At 29.5% G+C, this 21156-nt stretch overlaps 1 protein-coding gene across 1 annotated transcript in view; it reads left to right on the top strand.

The window, feature by feature from the left end:
* Positions 1 to 276: 276 nt before the first annotated feature.
* Positions 277 to 21156, top strand: part of LOC118182070 (E3 ubiquitin-protein ligase AMFR-like) — a 93387-nt gene continuing 72507 nt past the window's right edge. Inside the window, exons 1-5 of the mRNA XM_085822018.1 lie at positions 277 to 536; positions 13095 to 13407; positions 17357 to 17449; positions 18130 to 18294; positions 20165 to 20308. Of these exons, the coding sequence (XP_085678144.1) occupies positions 13114 to 13407; positions 17357 to 17449; positions 18130 to 18294; positions 20165 to 20308 (696 nt within the window). The 5' untranslated portion in view covers positions 277 to 536; positions 13095 to 13113. The remainder of the gene's footprint in view (positions 537 to 13094; positions 13408 to 17356; positions 17450 to 18129; positions 18295 to 20164; positions 20309 to 21156) is intronic.

The following is a 21156-nucleotide window of genomic DNA, read 5'->3' as shown; positions in this document are numbered from 1 at the left end:
TAGTCAAAATATTGTAATTTCGGAGGTCATTTCTAATGAAGCCCTGTAAGAGGACATGTGTAGTGCAATGCAGTTCAGAAAATAGCTTTATATATAGTATTTGAATATTTAATAATCGTTCTTAGCCACATAAAGATATTAAAAGAGCATAAATGCATGAAATTTTTAAATAATGACCTTTTTTTTTTTTTTTTTTTTTTTTTTTTTTAATAGCTAGATGTAATAATTTTTAAAGAGTTATTTAGCCATCGGTGTTTTCGTCGGTCAAATGGCAACAGAACATGTAAAGAATTTCTGTTCATTTCGTCATATAATCTTTCAAAATAAGTATTCTGGAAGTTTACAGTCAAAATTTAGTACTTTGGTTTGATTGTCAATGAGATGAGTGTTTATAGTTCATTAATGTTTATCGGGTTTGATTGTCAATGGGATGCGTGTTTATAGTTCATTAATGTTTATAGACATCATATATGAGAATTTCTGATTAATACCATTGTGCGGACTGAAAGTGTTTTTTTGAGTTTTACTCAGTTGAGGTGAGTTATATATATATATTTGAAAGTTTGAGTTTTTAGAGATGCAGAAAAAAATGCATGCAGAATTTTGCTTTCATATCCTGAAAATTAAAAATTAGTGTTGTAAGAGGTAATTAAATTTGTACGAATGTTTGTACTAGTATGTGACTGATGCTTAAAGAGTGACTTAAAATTAGTAGAATTAGTTTTAGAACTTTATATGATTAAATGGGTAACAAATTAGTTGAACATATACAGTGTTTATAAATTAGTTTATGGTAGCTTTATATTCACCTTTACATATGTTAAAATGATACTACTGTAATTAGAATGTTGAGGGTGGGCGGCGCACCTTCCTTGAGGGTTTTAGTTATTAAAATGCTGGATGAAAAATTTCGACATTGAAAATAAAGTTTCATTGGTGTACTGCACTTAAAAAAGAAAATTTTGGAAGTGATAACTTACTTGCCAATTTTATATATTCTTTGTAAATATAAAAATTTTTTCATATTTTTATTCGTCATGTTAACTCCTGTTAAACAAATTCGTACCCAAAAATTTTGCTCTGTGAAATATTTAAAGAGTTTTACAACTTTCGTTGAGTAACTTAAAAAATTTATTAAGAATTAATCTGCTTTTTAAAACTGAAAATTTGTTTCTATTAGTACTGTTGTTATTAGTGTATGCTCTGAAACTAGTTTTGAGTATCTTATTTCGAAAAGTATCTTGATATTGTATTTGAACTTGAATGTATAGTAGCATTGACATAATGATGATGATCTAAGAGAACTTGCTTTTTCAGTATATTCCTTTAGTTTTCTGTTCACTTCAGATTAAATTTATTACTAAAATTTGTGTGTGTTAATGCTAAATTTACTATATTTGCATATATTTAAATTGTAGCACAATTTCGGATTACTTTTCATTAACCCTCCAAGTGGCCGAGCCGTATATATACGTTTAACCAAAATTGTGCTCTAAGCGGCCAGCAAGCATATATACGTCCAACCCAAATCCTCTTCTAAGTGCCCAACAAGCATATATACGTCCAACCAGAATCCTCTTCTAAGTGCCCAACAAGCATATATACGTCTAACCAAAATCTTGCTCTAAGCGGCCAGCAAGCATATATACGCTCGCGTTAGGATTTCTTCCCCCCAGTAATTTCGATGGGAGTGATTGCACTAATAGGCTACCTGCTGGGAAGGGTTTCGCTTTCCTGAAATTTAGCTTATTTTGGGGTTGCTGCACATAACTGTTGAGTCGCCAAAAACGTATGTTTTGTTCTAATTTTTAATACTGCTATCGAATTAGCCAAGACAGCTGAAATACTTTCAACACATACTGAAAGTAAAAATGGAATTTATTTCTTCATCTAATATCTAAAATGGAGAATAAAAATAATTGAATAATAACTGCTCTTCAACTAAAATCTGGTTTGACAGTTTGAAGCTAATATATAAATCCAGAGTACTTATTCAAAGTTCCTATTTTTTAATTAGAATCGAATATCCGCAACACAATAAGTTGAACAGAATCATTAAAATAAATTTCAAAATGTTAATGATTTAAGGTACTTTAACATTTAATGAAGATTTGTTTTAATAGAAGCATATCGATATTGTATTGAAAATTTATATATACAAGAGATGTTTTAACGACAGACTTTTGACAGCATAAGATTGATATTAACGCTATAAACATAGAAACATCTTTATTTTCGGAAATATTAGAATAATAAACATGTTACAAGAATTTTAAATAATCGTAAGCTTTAAACTGATACTCGTTGAAACCAGGGCTGACGTCACAGTAGGAGTGGCAGAATTAAAAGGCGGGAAAATTTTTAGAATTTAGAAAAACACCGATCAGCAAAATTTAGGGATGGCAAAAATTTTGGAATTTAGGTAATACACAAGGCAGAGGCATTTAGAAGCTGAAAATGTTTTTTAATTTAGTAATGCACCGGAAAGCAAAATTTAAACCTTCAAAAGTTACGCCGATCGACAAAATGCCTAGCGCTGGCCATGGTTGCAACGCCTCGACGTATGCTATCATATGTTAGAGGTTCTGAACTTTATTAAGTAAGTACAGTAATGAGCAAAGCGATTTTTATTAAATATAAAAGTAAACAAGTAATAAAATAAATATTATCATTCTTTTCTATATAACTTTTCCTTAACTTCATTTATTATTAAAATTATTGTTATTATACCAATACCAGCTACTTATGGATCTTTCACTACATATTTTAAAGGCGATAGCTGAATTCATCTCCCGCAGTAATCTATAGTATAATAAACATATATTTAAATAGCTTATTGTTTCTTATATGTTTGGAAAAATGGACTAATTTTCATAACAGCAATCTTACAAATAATAAGCAATTTAAATTCGCTTAAAAAATTTTATTATTCCAAAGGGCGTTAGCCCAGAATGGCTATTAATTTCGTTTTGGCATTTTGCGTTGATTCACTTTTCAAACTGTTGCCATCAAATATTACAGCCCTGTATTATATTTAAAGAAATTAAATAATGAAGAATCTTCATAAATGTATGTATGTCTCTCTCATTGTGATAAAACAACGGTACTTAGAGCCATCAGATTTTGAATAACGTAATCTTCCACCAAATATAGGCATCTGGAAGCCCTAATTTGGAATTTGTTTTATTATCGATTTCATATTTTGGAACACTGTAAAGAATTCTTGATAAACCAACTCAACGATTTCAAAGTGAGCAATGACAATATTGTACCGGGGGGGGGGAATTATCCAACGCTCGAGACTGGGTTTCGGAAATTCTAATGATACGCTCATTTAAAAATTATTTTGTGATATTGCTGTTGAATTGAATTCTATGGTTTAAGTGCGAAGAACATGATATTTAATAAATGAAAGTAACACACAAAACCTTAAAATTGGGTGTAATGTAAAATCTGAAAACGTTTTCAGATTTTATTTATTTTTTCTTCTCATTAAAACTGCAGTTGTGACATGAATACCAGTAATTTTTCCTACAAAGTCTCTCTATAAAGATGTCTACCTCAAGGTAAATAGCTTTTCCGTGCATTTCCATTTAACTTTATCAAATCTGTCTATAAACACAGACGTCTAATGATTGTCTAATCAGTATAAAAACGTAGTTGTTTAATACTTATGCGTAAAAAAATATTATACATATTTTATTACAGTGTATTGTAAAACGTGTTGCTTAAACACTGTCATAAAGCAGTGAATGAGAAGAAAAAAAAAAGAGCTTCTCACTTTCTGTACAGCTGTAACAGGATCATTATTTTGTTTTCAAACAGAGAATGAAATTTTCAGAATAGAGAATTTTCAGAGGATGAAATATGTCGAAAGAAATTAATGGTGTTACCGCAATTTCGGTTTGCGCATTTTAAAAAATCAATACAATATGCACAAATCTATAACAATCACTTGAATGATTTTTAATACCCAATTTAGAAGACAGACCTGATATTTGATCAATATGCTTTCAGTTTTATCTTCTCAGTATTAATAGATTGAATACGTAATTCAATTAAAGTTTTCCTTGAACGCATCAATTTCATTTGTAAATGCTTTGCAATACTAAATACTAATATTAATAAAATTCCCAGCCTTAGTAAAAGGCCAACCACTGGCAGAGTGAATAAGACTACTGTAATTGTGTTAAGTCGGCGTTAAAATCCCAGAGAATGAGGTGGCTACTTAGTCGTTTTTGTATTTTTTTCCCCATGAACAATGCAAACATGAGCTAGTTGCCCTTAAAAAAGTACTCCTCATATGCGTCCTTTGCCTTAGGGAAATAGCCCTCATATGTTGGATCAGGTGCGCTGCAAACTCGGGAAAGTTTGTTCTTTAATTATAGTTAATTAAAAAAGCAATCAAACCCAATAATACTGTTTATGGATGTTTCAGAAGTTATTCAAGACAAAGAAACATACTACTAGTGCCTTTTGTAAGCGTTACTAGAACAGAATTTTTGATAGGATTAAATTAGATCAAGAAAACTGCAGTCTATTGGCTATGCATTAAAGAAAAACAATTAATTGCAAATTATCATTCATTTCAACATGTTACGGACAAATCTTTAGTTACAAAATACATTTTTATAACAAAAACAAGATCAAAAGAGGAAAATATTTCAATTTTTCAATTTGATTGTGAAGAAGTAGAAAAACTCAGTTAATTTTTCGTATGCTTTAAGAATTCTTCAATTTCATAGCATCGATCTAGCGGTAATGTCGCTGAACTGGTAGTTTGACCTAGGTTGAAATCCTAGTGAATGGGTGGACTGCATGGGAGTTTTAATGGTTTCCTTTTCTGTAGCGTGAATACGAGATGTTTTCCCTTCAGAAGTCTTCACAAAAGCATCCTTGTTCATAGGCAGATAGTTTTAGTCTCTTAGTTAAGAAGAATCGTAGGTTACCTCACTTGCGTAAACAAACGAAAGCGAGTTCTCGCTCTATATTGGCTCTTATAGACTTTTGCATTGATTTAAGTTTAATGTAAATTTGAACGTGACTGTAAAATTAATTTTTTATGTCACAAATATTATTAAATTTATATAGCATAATCATTGGTACGCAAGTGAGCTAACCTGTTCTTCTATGGACTTTGAGTCATTACGGCTTTTGATGCTGCAGACGTGAAAAATGTACATTGCCCTTTGCCGGGATTCGAACCCTGGAGCTCTCGAATATGCGTTGAGTATGCTTCTAATTACACCCGATGGATTACGTAAAGGAGGGGGAAAATACCTTATTAATTAAACTATCACAGTGTCCAAACTCTGCTATTTTATTCTAAGCAAGGCATTGAAGAAAGTTGCTCTGCAGTAACTCTTATTCTCGAAGTAAAGGAAAACAAACTACTGAAATATTATGTCCTTTGATAGTAATCCATGTAATCCTCGTTTGAAAATATAGTTATTTTAAATAATTTTTTTCCTTTTATGAAAATAAACGATCTACTGTTTACTGAGATCAATGTACTAGGAAAAAGAAACATAATTTATCATATCAAATATACATGAAAACAATGAACAAGTTAGAACTCACTTCAGTTATCTGCAATCAATTCATATATTCGCTAGGAATACATCGAATGAATGCGTTGATTATATAATGGAATTCACGGATTTATATAAGATTAAAAGCACTTCCTTCAATAGGGACTTCAAAACGATATCTAACGACGCAGGTGTGGAATTGCAATTAAAAAGCGCATAGGATAAGCGATTTTGTAGAAGAATAACAAATATCATAATCTTGAATTATTTTGTCGGTTATGGAACTTAGAATTTCAAAATTGTGAACATTACTGATAAAACAATAATAACAATAATAATAAAATAATATTTAAATAATAAATTATAAAATATTATTTAATAATATATATTATTAAAATAATAAATTATGCAATAAGGCATGTTTTTTTTAACGTTTTGTGCGTTACCTTTATTTATTAAATATCATGCTCTTCGCACTTAAACCATAAAATTCAATTCAACAGCAATATCACAAAATAATTTAAAATAAACAGATCTTTAGAATTTCCGATTCGGAGTCTCGCGCGCTGGAGGTACATTAAAAAAAAAAAAAAAAAAAATCCCGTACAATGTTGTCATTTCTCGCTTTGAAATTGTTGAGTTTGTTAATCAAAAATTCTTTAATGTCTGACAAAGTATGAAATAGATAGTAAACCAAATTCCAAATTAGGGCTTCCAGAAAAGTGAATGGACGCAAAATGCCAAAACGAAATTAATATCCTTTCTGGGCTAATGCCCTCTAGGCTAAAATGAAACTACACAAAATGATTTTCTTTTTTTTATTTATCCAAGTTATTTGCATTTGCAGAATAAAAGAAAAATCTGAAAACTTTCAGATTTTAAATTAGTCCAAAGGGATGTTTTTTTAACATTTTGTGTGTTACCTTTGTTTATTAAATATCACGTTCTTTGCACTTAAACCATAAAATTCAGTTCAAGAGCAATATCACAAAGTAGTTTTAAATTGAACATATCTTTAGAATTTCCGATACACAGTTCCACGTGCTGGAGATAAAGAGGTTTTTTCTGTACAACATTGCCATTGCTCGCCTTTAAATCGTTTAGTTTGTTACTCAAAAATTCTGTAAAGGTTTACAAAATATCATATCGATCACAAAACAATTTCCAAATTTCAAATTTGGGCTTCCACATACCCATATCCGCAGTAGGATTACGTCATTCAAAATTCGATGGCTGTATGTACCAATGTTTTATCACAATGCGAGAAATATACATACATTTATGCAGATTTTTCATCATTTAATTTCTTCAAATATAATGCAGGACTCTAACATTGGGTGGCAACAGTTTGAAAATTGATACGGACATTTATAGTAAACCAATACAAAATCGCAAAACGAAAACAATAGCCTTCAAGGAAGCCCCTTTGAACTAAAAAGAATATTAGTGAAAAGACTTGGACATTATTCTTTAAATTGTTAAGCATTATTCATTAGATTAACTTTTGAGAGAATTTAGGGAATAACATAAGAATTTCACTTATCATACGGTGTTAAAAAATCTTTACTATCCTTTTTTTGTTTGTTTTGTTTTAGTTTTTTGTTTTGTTTCTAAAAATTGTTGCAACAAACTGTAGTTTTGTTCTTGAAACGTAATTCTAACTTGAAACAGGAATGAAAGCTTGAAAGAAATCTTCAAATGAAATGACAGATACTTTCTCACGATTCGGAAAATCAAAGATATATATCATCTGCATCTTTCCTTTTGGATACAGGGCCAAGTCAAAATTGCTTGAATGCGGCAGGGGAGGGGGGGGGCTCTTAAAAACCCTGCGGTAGGTTGTCCCTGCGTTTTCTTCTTTCCCATTCTGTCTTTTTCATTGTGACTGAGGGTAATAAAATTTCCTGCGCTGCTGGAGAAGTTGTCCCTTCATTCTAAATTAGGTTGCAATAATTGTAACGTTTTGGTCCTTTTTTTTTTTTCCTTTTGAAGGATTTTCTAAGCTTTTACATTAAAGAAAAATTCTGATATTTTGTATTTCCTATCTGTTGTCCAAAAGTGTGTAATACAGAAGATGTAAATCCTTAGAATTTCAATCAAATTTAATCATATTAAAATTATTATTTTCTTAAATCACTGAATAATAATTTACGTTAAAATATCAATCATTCGTATAATGGCATATTTAAAAATTTTTACGCCGTTCGTTTTAGAGTTTCGAATGACCTCTTGTTGTCCATCCATTAAAAGTATTATCCACTGAACGATGAGTGCACATTCAAAACATAAAAATTTTAAAAATTAGATGAATAAAGATTTTAATTAATTTTGGAAATATTTTAGAGTAAAGGTTTGGAATTCTTATGATTTTATATTCTAAAATGTATAGTCTACACTAAAAATGGATAAAAAATATTTGAGCTATCTTATTCCAAAAGCGTTAAATTTCTAAAAGCATTTCAAAACATTTTTGATTGGTGCTATGATAAAATAATACGAAATACTAAAAGCAGATTTTGGTTTTTAAAATAAATTACTATCATAAAACTACATTTATAATATTCTGTTGCATTCTGATGACCATACTTTAGATACTCCTTTCAGTTTTTAAATTAAATGTTGAATCGAATTGCAGATATAAATTTATGCAAAATGAGAATGAAATTTACGTATGGAAATAATCATACAATACTTACCACCAAGAATAATTCTCGGTAACTGAACAGTACTTCAGATTCTGCATATAAAATTGTACGATGTTAATTATATTATAAAATTTTCAGGAAACGTCAAGAATTTCACTTTATTTGTAATCATTCTCATTAAATAACCATTAATTAACACAAGCAGTATTTTGAATTTGAATTAACTAAGTCTCAAGTTGTAAGTCGCAAGAATAAATTTAAAAAAAAGTAAATTATTGTAATTTCCAAAACTGGTATAACTGTGTATAGATTTCCAAATGATAAAGTTTTCTTATTTTTTAAAGATCTAAAATTTCACAAATTTCATTTGTAAAATTTAAAATGGAATTTTTTAAAATTTGCTTCAGATTTTTGAAAAGAGAAGGTGTAGAAGAGTTTTAAGCTTAATCTCGATTTAATTATCTGTATTTTGCTTCTGAGCGATTATCTAGAAGATTATTTGAAGTAAAACTAAAAAACTGTGTATGTCTTATTATAAATTTTAATTGTTTATGCATTTATATACTTAAAAAGCAGAATTTGTTCATAATACAGCTAAAGCTTCGTATCTGAGATACAGTGTGTATACTTAATAGATTTTTCTAGTATAGTTCGCGATGATCTGTTTTTCTCTTTGAAGAAATGAATAAGTGCACTCCTTGTACGAATATTGTTTTGGATCAATTAGAAATTTTACTACTGTTATACAATTGTTATTATGGAAACAGATCAGCATATGATGCTGCAACTTTGTTCAGAAAATTTATTAAGGATATTTAGACAGTAAAGCTCAACAAATTATGCAATGAGTATTTGTTTAAGAGTGGATATTTTCATTGAAAATTATTTTAATTGGAATAGTGCTGGGAAACCATTTACAGTCCAAAATCCAAAAAAAGTGGACGATCAGTCCATTTGGTTGAAAGCAGAATTCTGAATTAGTATTTAGTGATTTTATGTAAACATTAAAAAAAATTGTAAACATGATAATCTGGGAAAGAATAAGAAAGGTCAACAATAACTTTACAATTTTACGAAAGTATAAATTAAGAATCTCAATATTTCAATATTGCACAATTTGGATGGCGACAAGAACGAGAAATACAGTTTAAGAATACTCAAGCGGCAAACTTTCAGATTTGTGGGTTTGTTAAACTATGCAAAATGTGCTATTCTATGTAAAATATTTAATGAATTATTCATAAAATGTAATTTTAAGAAATCGATAACAAGATGAAACTTGGAAAAATAATTTTGATGACCATATCTTTTCTCTGAGCCTAATTATTAGTTCTATTCTTCTTCTTGCTATGTAATACAAATGAGTAGTGGTACAAAGTTATGGTGGAATCAAAACGTAATTTTCTATAAATTTTTGCAGGAGGAATGACTACAATTTTTATGCAGATTTTGTGAAATATTTTAGTAAAACATGAAGAAATAAAAGTAAATAATTTTCCAAATAAAAAACTAAAAACGCAAAGCAATATCAATTTCAAACACATATTCATAAAGTATGTACACTGTTTAAAATCTGCTTAGTTACGTAGCCAACACGGCAATAACCACTAAAATCTGGTATACATTCAATTAAATCTCTTGCCATAACGGGAGCCTGCTGGACAAAAGGACATGGACACGTCAATACGCCCCGCTGAACGATGGTCGTTTGAGTGGGGGGAAAGCAACTAAAGACAGCGAAACGTCTGCCGCCTTTACCTTTAATCTGGATATAGAATGGGCAGAAGAAATAGTAGAATCTGGTTTTTTTCAAGACTTGAGATGAAGAGTTTTTAGTTGAGGGTCTCGGCTACTAGGAAGGTTAAAAATATATTCTTATGTTTAAACCATACTATGCATTTTCAATACCATATTGGTGCATTTTATCTATTTTCTTTTGTGCACTTTTAGAACAATACTAAAAGCCCACTACCCAAAAGAGTTTTGTTTATATTTTTTAAGCATTCTACCTCTTCACTGGATTGGTGATGGTATTTTTGTCCATGCTATTTCTGTTAATTTCATCTCTGAAACCCCCTTTCGGGGGGAGGAAAGGAGAAGGAACTTCCTTATTAAAGAGGCCATTTTGAGAGGATTTACTGTATTTTAAATCTAAGATTTAAAGATATTTTTTTGTTAAAGTCATATCATTTGGCACTTTATCTATAACATATCTCATATCTTTAGCATATTTCCATGTTGCCAGTTTGGTTTGGCTTTTTCTTTGGTAGTAACTCCCTTTGTAAACATTGTTTGCATTATCACTTTTTTCATGTAATCTCTACACATAATAAAATAAAGAGTCTGTCTCTGTGTGTGTGTCTTTCGTTCGCGCTGCGCGTAAGCTAATAGACCCACGGCTACGCAATTTGGTACATAGGTACATCTAGACAAGAGCCAGTGCACCTCGAAGCGATTTTTTCGAAATTCGAATTCGAATTTTTTTATTTTATGTTTTGTGACGAAATCGCGTCATTTTGAGACATAATGGGCTATAGGAAAGCGAGATTTTACTCTACACACTTCATTTTCACATCGTCATGAAACGTAAGCACTTAGCTATTTTACGAACTTAAAATAAATTTTGTGTTTCAATAAATTGATTAAATACGAATTTATTTAACAAAGGGAGCTTGTTAAGCTCCTTTTCAAAAGGATTTTTTCTGAAAACGTTTATTTTTAAAAATGTACAGTTTATTTTTCTTTGACTTTTGGACACATTAAACTTTTATCCTTGCGACTGCTTTTACAAAAAGAATTTTGGAAAAATGATAATATTTTGTATTTTTAAAAGATTTTTTAAATGAAGATTCCGAGTACACTTCTCACATCTCACTTCTTTAAAAATGTGATTTTGGCAACAATTTTCCCGTCTTATTGTTGTTGATAGATTTTTGATGAAATCCCATCGTTTTGAATGGTTTCATTCTTTTAGAAATATGGGTTTGGCAACAATTTTTCATCATACTTATGTAACTGTTTTTAAGAGATTGGCATATTTCATTGTCAGTTATATATATAATACATTTTTATTGATTTTTTTTTTTTTTTTTTTTGTTAAAGTTGTTGTGCAGGGTAAAATTCTGCGCGGAATTTTATGTTTTTTGTGTTGCTTTCATTTTATTTTTTGCTTATTTCACTGTTTGTAAGATATTGAAAAGTTTTGCATGATTTTTTTTTCTTCAACGGAAAGTTGGTTAATTTTTTTATTAGGATAATTAATATTTATATTAAGGGATATAGCTTATTTCATCGTAATTTTTTTCTCTTGAAAATATAAGATAAAATATCATTAATTATACTTTGCTTTTCAGAATTTTTTGTTTTTTGCATTCTTTTATGTTATTTATTGCTCATTTCACTGTTTTTAAGATATTGAAAAGTTTTGAGTGATTTTTTTAGGAAACTAAGTTCTTAACCTCCTTTATACCATTTGAGTACTTACGATTTTGCAAAGGGTTGGTTGGACTTTGCAAAAAGTTGGTTAATTTATTTATTATGATAATTAATAATTGTATTAAGTGATATTGCTTATTTCATTGTAATTTTGTTATACGTAATAACTTTTTTTATGAAGTTGTTCTGCAGAGTAAAATTCTGCGCAGTTTTTAAATTTAACGCTTGGAGTTCCCTTCAGCCATTTTTCCAGTACATTTAAAAGCCAGATGAAGGCTGGCAGCGAAGCTGCTAGTATGTAATAATTTCTCCTTACCCCCATGTTAGTGTACTGTCTGTTGGTACTGGTCTTTTCTTTAAATATTCCCCCCCCCAAAAAAAAAGTTAATAATATGATGAGAGGCATGCTTTTTTTGCCATGTTGTCTGAGTCTGCAATAAAAAAACGGCGGTAAAGTTGTACAATTGGGTGCTCCTTGTTTTTTGGTGATTCTTTTTCGATGTCAAGATCAGCACCAGGAAGGCACAATTTCAAGATGTCTGCTACACAAAACCAAAATAAAAATTCAAAGAATTGCAGAAACTCTGTGTCCATCAATCTGTTTTCACTAAAAAAAAAATCTCAGAATTGCGCAAATTAGGCATTGCGCACTGCCTTAAATTTGTCCATGTACACATCAATCTATTTTCATAAAAAAAAAAAAAAAAAAAAAAAAAAAAACTGTCGCTAATCGAAGGGGCACCCAATTCTACACTAGAGCCAAAATGCCAACAGTATAAAGTGTTCAGGTTGCTATCATCATTATCAGCTATGCCATTTTAAACTATCACATGTTAAAACTACAGACATGTTAACTATCACATGTTTAAACTATCACAATTATACTATTCATATAATTTTATTTACTTATAATTGCTAATTATGATTATTAGTTGGGTGTTAATATTTATTATTTTTTCCTAGGACTGGTTTTCTTATCTTTTTTTTTAAAATAACTATATGTATATGGGTTATGATAAATTACAAATTAAAACATTTATTTGCAATGTTCAAAAGCTCTTCTGTGAGCAGAGAGTTTTCAAGTGACAATGAGTTGATGTTTTCATATAATGATTTAACTATTACTTTGTGGAACTTTAGATTTTCTCCCATTTAAGTTTATTTCAAGCCTTTTTCAAGGTCACACATTTTGGATGCAATTCTTTCCTTTTCCTTAACTAATAAAGATGGATGTAGACTTTCATGAGGTATTACTAATCACTTGCTATCTTTATTAGCTTTAAAATATCATCCTGTGTTTCGGAAATGGAGTGTTCTATTATGTTGTTTTACATCCGAGCATATGATTTTGCTATACCAGATTATGAACCATTCCCATATTTGTTTAAATTCAGAAATTTATCATGTAATATGTGATTTGGTTACTATATATGAAGATAATATGCTTTCATGCTATTTTTTTTTTTTTTTTTTTCATTTTCAGGTAAATCATATTTTTCACCATGCCATCTGTTTTTCTCGATAGACTTCCTCTGCCAAGCTTACAAGCTTATGCAACAATAAGTGTATTACTTTTTTCATGTTCAATTTATTATGCCATACAAGTAACTTCAGAACCTGGCTGGAGCATGAATAATACTCAAAATGTTAATTCTTCAGATGGAGAACTTGGAAATGAAACAGAATCTATGGAAAATATAAGAACACTTCTTCATAAAATGCTTTTAAATAATGTTATTACAAAAAGACTGTATGAAATAATATTCTTCATAAATGAGGAACCATTGTGTATTTGGGTAAGTAGTTGATTTAGTATGCAACTCTTCAAAGTTACCAGTTTCTTTTTTGCTTGTATATGAGAAATGAGATTCTCCTTTTAGTGAATCTGGGTTGTGGCTTTTTGTAAAGTGATCTTGAAATCATTTGTTTTTGTAAGAATTGGCATTTTCAGCTTAATGATTAATATGTAACAGAATCTTGATCTATATACTTAACCCTTGAATGATGTAGAGGCTTTAAACATTGCTGAGGTTGTCAGAAATTTGCATATGACCTTTTGACTGCATTAGCTATTAACAGTCTGTTGTTAAAAAGAAGTCTATAACCAGACAACTAATATGTATTTTGTGTGTTTATGTACAATATTATAAATTACCGCATAATCACAGTAAAGCAAATAAAAAGGAAGGCAGTATTATTATAAAAGAATGAGTATTACGATTCGTATCACGAGAGCAATTGTTAAAAATTTTATCAACTTTGTACTATTAAAATTTTTTGATCATTAAATAGATAAGTGAAAGTTCACTTACCTTCTAAATAGGGCTGCCCTGAACTGCCTGCCTTTCCTTCCTGTCGGTATCCGTCTCTATGATGAACTTCGATTCACTGCGAAACACAGCTATAAACTTTTTAAGAAATTTTAATTCATATGAAAGATATCTACAAAATATTTACAAGTTATAATGAATACAAGCATAATTTATACGGAGACGGTCTATCGTTTCAACATCTGTTAGACGCGTGAGCCGTTCAACTGACTACTTTTAGTCTCTTTCGGCAGAGGGCGTTCGTGGAAGTAAAGTTCTAGTAAGCAAACGCGACAATTATAAATTACTGCATAATCACAGTAAAGCAAATAAAAAGGAAGGCAGTATTTTATAAAAGAATGAGTATTACGATTCGTATCACGAGAGCAATATCTGAGAGTGACCATGTGATAGAGTTATATAAAAAAATAGTATTACGAGTATTACGATTCGTATCACGAGAGCAATATCTGAGAGTGACCATGTGATAGAGTTATATAAAAAAATAGAAAATTAGAGCAGTTTCCTTATTCAGCATTCACTATCTCAGTTTTGGTGGAAAGCACCTCAGTGAGCAAAATCTTGTTGATACCACCAGCCTTTTAAGAGGACTTCTGGGTTAATAGATTTTAAGTGACCTATTCTGCAAGGCTGCTTCCATCACAAACCATCATACATTGCATAAGGTTTGAACTTCATTCCACTACTATATGCTATAAATTGTTATACTTTTCAGTGATAATTATTATATTGTTTACAGCAACTGAAAATTTTGCGGAGGAAACTAAGTATTAAGAAAGAAATTTTTTTCACATACGAGTTCTATTAATAAATATATGTAAGTTATCCATACATGTTGGTAGTGCCTGAAATATGACAATTTCGAAGTCTTGTAATGTTTTTATTTGACTACAAAATACAGAGGTTGCTTACACATTTTTAGAGTAATTTCTAAAAAGAATTAAATATATATATATATATATTTTTTTTTGGAATAAAAATTCCTGACATCTTTTTTGAAATGAGGAATATTATTAGGTACTTTTAAATTTATTCTTTCAAAATGTGACATCAAACGAATGAGACTTAAACAAATGCGAATGAGACTTGAACAAAACAACCTATCATCTCTGGTGCTTCAGAAGCATATTGGAACTTAAATACTGTGTATTAACTGGATTAACCTCCAGCAAATCTACATGAAACTATGACACTAACTGCATCGGACAAAGAGCAGCTGATTTTCAACATTTACCAACCATATCAATAATAGGCATTCACGCCTGCTCTGATCAGCAGCTCTGTAAGGAAGCACCTATGGTGGCAACAGCCAGACCTTTTTTATGAGTCATGCTGATTATTATTTTACTTCACAATTAAACTTATGCCACTTCACATAAAATTTGCATATATCTCTGGACTGAGTGAGTATGTGATGAAATGAGGCATAAAAGATAGAATCAGTATAAAGCTACCTGTTGGTGAAATATAAATAAGAAGCCACTAATCTTCTTTAAAATATGTGGTACTATTATAAGTGTAAAATATAAAGAAATTAATTTCAAGAAATTTTATGATTTAATGCTAATTATTTGAAAGAATTTATGAAGTTAATATTATTTTTGAATTTGTTTTAAAATTAAGTGCAAGATTATGTTTAATAATAATACATCCTACGTAGGATTTATTGTATTCTTACAAATTACAAAAGTGGTATTACAAAAGAAGTTCGGGTATAGATAGTTGCTTTAGTTTATTCGATTCCTATTTGCTTGATAGGTCCATAATTTTTTTCCTTGTTGGTCCGTAAAATGATTTTCCACTTGTAGAAGTGGGTGTGAACCCTGTATAAACTATTCTTATAATTAAAAATTGTGATTCTTTTATATTAAACACACCTGATTGGCGAGTATAGTCACATTTTAGTTTCTGGCAGAAAATGTTTGCTGTATTCTTTAGAACGACATCTGACATATCATTTGCATTATATCTTCTCCTGCAGAGAAACTAGCTAGGCAGGACTTGAAGTGGTGGCTTGCTGTTCCATGGTGCTTTTTATTTCGCCATTTAGCACTTCCCCACATACATTCTATGTTTTGCATGTGTGTACCAGTTTCAGGATCGATGAAATTATGTTTGTGATTTACAACAGATATATCCAAATTATTTAAATTCTTTTGTTTTATAACTCTTCTAACAGTCAGAAAGAAATATCTGTTTCTTCTGTAATGTTCTTTTTAATTTTAATAATTAGTGTAGTGCCACTACAATTGGGGACCATTGGAAGAAATGTTCTGCTCATTTTGTTTGCTCGTATTATGTGAAGTGCTCCCCAAAATCCACTGTGGAGGCAACATTCTTCCAGTATTATTTTTGCATTGCATGAACATGCTTTCATTATTCTGCATAATGTAGTTGCTGCCGTCAATTTTCTCCTTTTCTCCTGCCTCCATTTCAAGAATGCAGATCTCCTGGATGTAATTGTTTCGATCCTCTGCCATTTTGTTGACCATTCCTAGACGGTTTTTGCAGAACTTCGCCAATGTTAGTTCTTTGCACTCGAAATATATGAAATGTAAAGCTGTTGCGGATGCTATTCGACTTCCTTCGAACCAGTTTCCTACATGCATTAACATGCATAAATGCCTTTTTCGGCATGATGGATGTTAAGCTTCCAAAAAATGCCATTTTCATTAATGTATAGTTTCATGAAGTGCTAAAGTTCACATTCTTGGTTTTCCAGTAGTATGCTATAATTCTGCAAATAACAGATTGCCTGCTTCATTTTGAGGTAAGCTCCAGAGATCCTTATAAATTAAAAGTAAGGTACAAATGTTTTTGACTTAAATTCTAAGCGAATAGATAGCTGTCTAAGAAAAAACTATCTAATAAAACCACTTGCAAATATGGAAATATTCAGAATAGCTTAGTTGCCATAAACAATTTGGCGATTAATTGTTGAGGTGTGGTTAACACTAAAAAATATTAGTGATTGTTGGTGTCAGGGATTGTTGATGACTGCTGGTCTCAATGATTGCTCACCGAGTCAGTGCAAAGTATGGCAGTATAGTTACTAAGTGACGCTTTTGAAATTGCTCATGGCTATTTCTGGTTATCCCCACAGCAGTTAATAATTTATTATTGACTTCCCTTGTATTTAATAGAATGTTATCTTACATATATTTTCTGTTTATGTTAGACATATTAAATTTTTTAATAAAAATAGTACATTGGGTATCTCTTGCATATGTTCATGTTTGATAATGCACTGCACATTCTTGCTGGCTAAATTGATTTAGTCTTATAAAAAATCACTGAAGTGGAATACCTGTGAAGATTTCACTCCTATGTAAATTATCTTTTTATTAATTGAAAAGTATGCCAATAGTTTTGTTATGTCATTTTTCCCCCCCAATAAATGTTCTTTTCCTTTCAGACTTTGGTGAACATGGTTTACTGTTTAATGATTTTAGTTGGCAAGTGCATTCAGAAGTTTGTGTTTGGAGATTTGAGAGTTGTAGAGCAGCAAGTGAGTGATCTTTTCAGTTAAACAATGAACACATTTATTACAAATAGTTTTAAAAAAAAATTATTGTACCTTAATGTGGGTTATGAATTTTTTTTATATCTGTAAAATTTGTAATATTGCCAAATTTTTAATTTTTAATTTGTATATTTAAACAAAAATGGTTTGAAAAGAGGTTTCTGAAAAGAATTTGCTTTTTTCTTGCATTCTAAGATTATATTGGCATAGAAATATTATGATCATTGATAGTTAACTTTAAACAATTTAATTGACGGCCTACTAATCTGAAATTTAAGAGTAATTATGTTTTTTAAAAGTGACTAATTAGATCACCTAGACAAAATTTATTTTAAACATCTTTACATTTGATTATTTGTTATTTAAATCTAATTAATATAAAATGTCAGCAACTAAAACACTTTTTGCTTTTTAAAGGAAGGAAAAAAATTGCCCTCTTCCAGACAATAATAATAACAGAAGTTTCATATCTTAAGATCATTTGCAGTAGAAGATACTTTCTCAATATTGCATTGTACGGAAGTTTTTCTGAGAAGTTTAAGAATCTTTGCTTGCAATAATTAATATTGTCTTTATATTACTACACTGAAAATCAAGTGTTTTAATAAGTATAAACTTTTAGAAAAATCTATGGATACTTATATTTATTTCTCTCCTGCATCCAGCATATCAAAGATAAGTTTTGGAACTTTGTGTTTTACAAGTTCATTTTTATATTTGGAGTCATGAATGTCCAATACATGGATGAAGTAGTCATGTGGTGTGGATGGTTCTCAATTGTGGGTGCTTTTCATCTGTTATCTCAGCTATGCAAAGACAGATTTGAATATGTAAGTTTTCTGAGTTTCATTTACATTTTAAAATTCACATTTAAAATTTTTAATTGGAGATTTAAGTTGGAATGTGATTATATTTGTTAACATGGTAATTAACTGTACATTAAAACAAGATTTGCATCATAAGTGTGTTATGAATCTTTACTATAACTGCCAGAGTTATCTGAGACTTCAGTGAATAAAATTTTCTTGGAACCTTTTCCCTGCATTTAAACCTGCCAATTTATCTGTCAGTTTCAGTTAATGATTTGTAATTTTCTTCAATATATGAAAGAGAGACGTGCCAGTATCTGAACTTGCTCCTTGAAGAGTTGAGACTCAAGTGTTTTTTCAATTATTATAGGAATTTTCTGTGAAACAGATATCAATAAAGGGGATATTTGAATAATTTTAAAATTAATTGTGCATTGTGTAACAACATGTGGGTGTGTCCTCAACAGATAAAGAAAAGTGGAGGTTATAATATGTGCACAAATTATATATATATATAACTGCTTTAAATGAAGGAAAATTTAAATCACTTGGAATTAACTGTTTAACCTTCTGAATGTCACAGCTTTTCAGATCTGCTTCATTTAAACAGTATTTGTTTGTGATTAGTTAATTATTTTACTCTGTTTTCATAATCTTTCATTTATTAAAATAATATTGAGAGTATTTAAGAAAGTAAAATATTTCAAATAAGATAATTTATACCAAATGACAACAACAACAACCCTCATGATTTGATAAAGGCGGCCATGGTTATTCAGGAGGCTAATGAAATCATTAAGAATGTATTTAATCATGCAATGTTTGAATAGATGATTTTACGCATCTCTATGTTGAATTTTGGATTCCTTTAGCATTTAGATGTCTTTCATTCTGTCATTTGGAAAATAAATTAAGGAAAAAAGGGAGGAATTTCGATATCTTTATGTAATCCAAGTTTTAGTTTAGAATGAAAAGGGAAAGACTTTGCTTTTGAAACAGTACTTTGAGATGCGTCTTAACGTGAAGTATTAATTATTATGCTTCAGTGAATACCTCGTATTGTGCAACTCACTGTTGTGGACAGTTTTCTGCAATGTTGAAAATTTGCTTTTAAAAGTTGCCATGTGAATTTTTTCTTTTAAAAAGGAAAGAAATAAAACTTTTCAAATATTTGGTACTTTTGATTAACCCTCCAAGTGTTATGGATGTAAAATTCCATATCGAAGTATGGCTTTCTGTTACTCGTGAAAATTTCTTACAAATCTTAATAGATCCGATATCAGGTTGGATGTATATAGAAAGAAAAAAGTCCATGTACGAAGTGAAAGAGTCATTTGGAATTATTATCAAGAATAATTCCAAATGACTCATTTATTCATTTTTGGGGGAACTTTAAAATTTCGCAGCTAAATGTATAAAGCTCAAAGCTGCGTATGATATTCTGAGTAATATTGTAAATACATGTAAATAATTTGTGTTAAGTATTAGACATAAATAGTGTTTTCCCACATTTTATGAAATTTCTAATATGTATTTTCAATTTAAGATGTGATTTTGCTGCTTGTATATATTTTTTTAATTAAAAATTTTTATTTTTTGATATTTACAAAAATCAAATCGTTTAATTTTCAAATCTCTCTCTTGCTATTGTATGCACATAAATACTTGTTAATGTATTACAAGTTACTTAAAATTTTAGAATTATAAATATACAATCTATCATTTTGTATGTGAACCCTGAATATGAATAATACTGTTTAGCTTTTGTGATGTGTTTTATAATCTTCAATGAATAATTCTGTCTCATATTTATTATTTGCATACAATAAACCTTTGAACACATGTTTATTCTAAATAAGTGAATATTTGAAATTTGCTTTTTCCTCCTCAGCTTTCTTTCTCCCCTACTACTCCTAAATGGACTCATCTACGATTATTTGCTTTGATATTCTTCATCCTTGCAGTTTCTGTTAGTTTGTGTATAATAGTAGGTTTTTATGCAAGCTTAAACACATTCTTTTTCATGGCATCAGAGGTAAGAAACATTAAATTTTCTTTTATTTTAAGGTGTTTTATGTATTTTATGAATGTAATTCTTAAAATTGTTCCCAAAATTATTCATGCTTGATGTTAGACTTGTTTTAAAAAGTTAGATTATAAATACGCAAATTCACATTTAAAATTTTTGCATGTCTTCTATTATAATTAATTTCATTTTAATAAATTAGCACACTAATAAATTGATGTATAAATTTTTATTTTAATAATTGCTTTTGTCTTATATTTGGTTGATTCTGCACTTTGTCACTTTAATTTAAAATACTATGTAATTATAATATAATGAAGCTTATATGTTTTATGTATGACATATTATTTAATAGAGTTAGGATTCAAAATAATGAAAATGTAAAAATAAAGCTACATGTCTTAAATGTTTTTTTTTTTTTTTTTTTTTTTTTTTTTTTTTTTTTATGAGGCTTTTTGGAAGCTGTTTTATCTTATACATGTATATATGGGACAAAAAAATTTCAATTCTCAACTGTGAGTTAGCAAGAAATGCATAAGTACATGATCAGGTTGATATGATAGCAATTGTTAGTTGTTTAGTTATGACAAAGGTCCAATTTCGTATAAGTCGTAGTTTTATTTGCTTAGTTTTCTATATTTATCTTTTTTACTTTTTGCTTACTAATTTTTCTTTATTGATTAAACTGGTTTAAAAATGAACAGATATAAGTTCTATAGGAAAATTCTGTCCATTTGGGAAGTGAAAAATAATTCATTTTTCATACCTTTAATAATATTTAATATACAGTATAATTTCTTTTATACCTTATGCCAGTATGTATGGTATATAAAAGTTTTAAAAAGTTCCTTGTCCTT

The sequence above is a fragment of the Stegodyphus dumicola genome, chromosome 8, assembly GCF_044657685.1.
Source record: "Stegodyphus dumicola isolate Sdum_Otavi_A_Nest chromosome 8, ASM4465768v1".
NCBI lineage: Eukaryota > Metazoa > Arthropoda > Arachnida > Araneae > Eresidae > Stegodyphus > Stegodyphus dumicola.
This window is presented reverse-complemented; position numbering and strand designations above follow the sequence as displayed.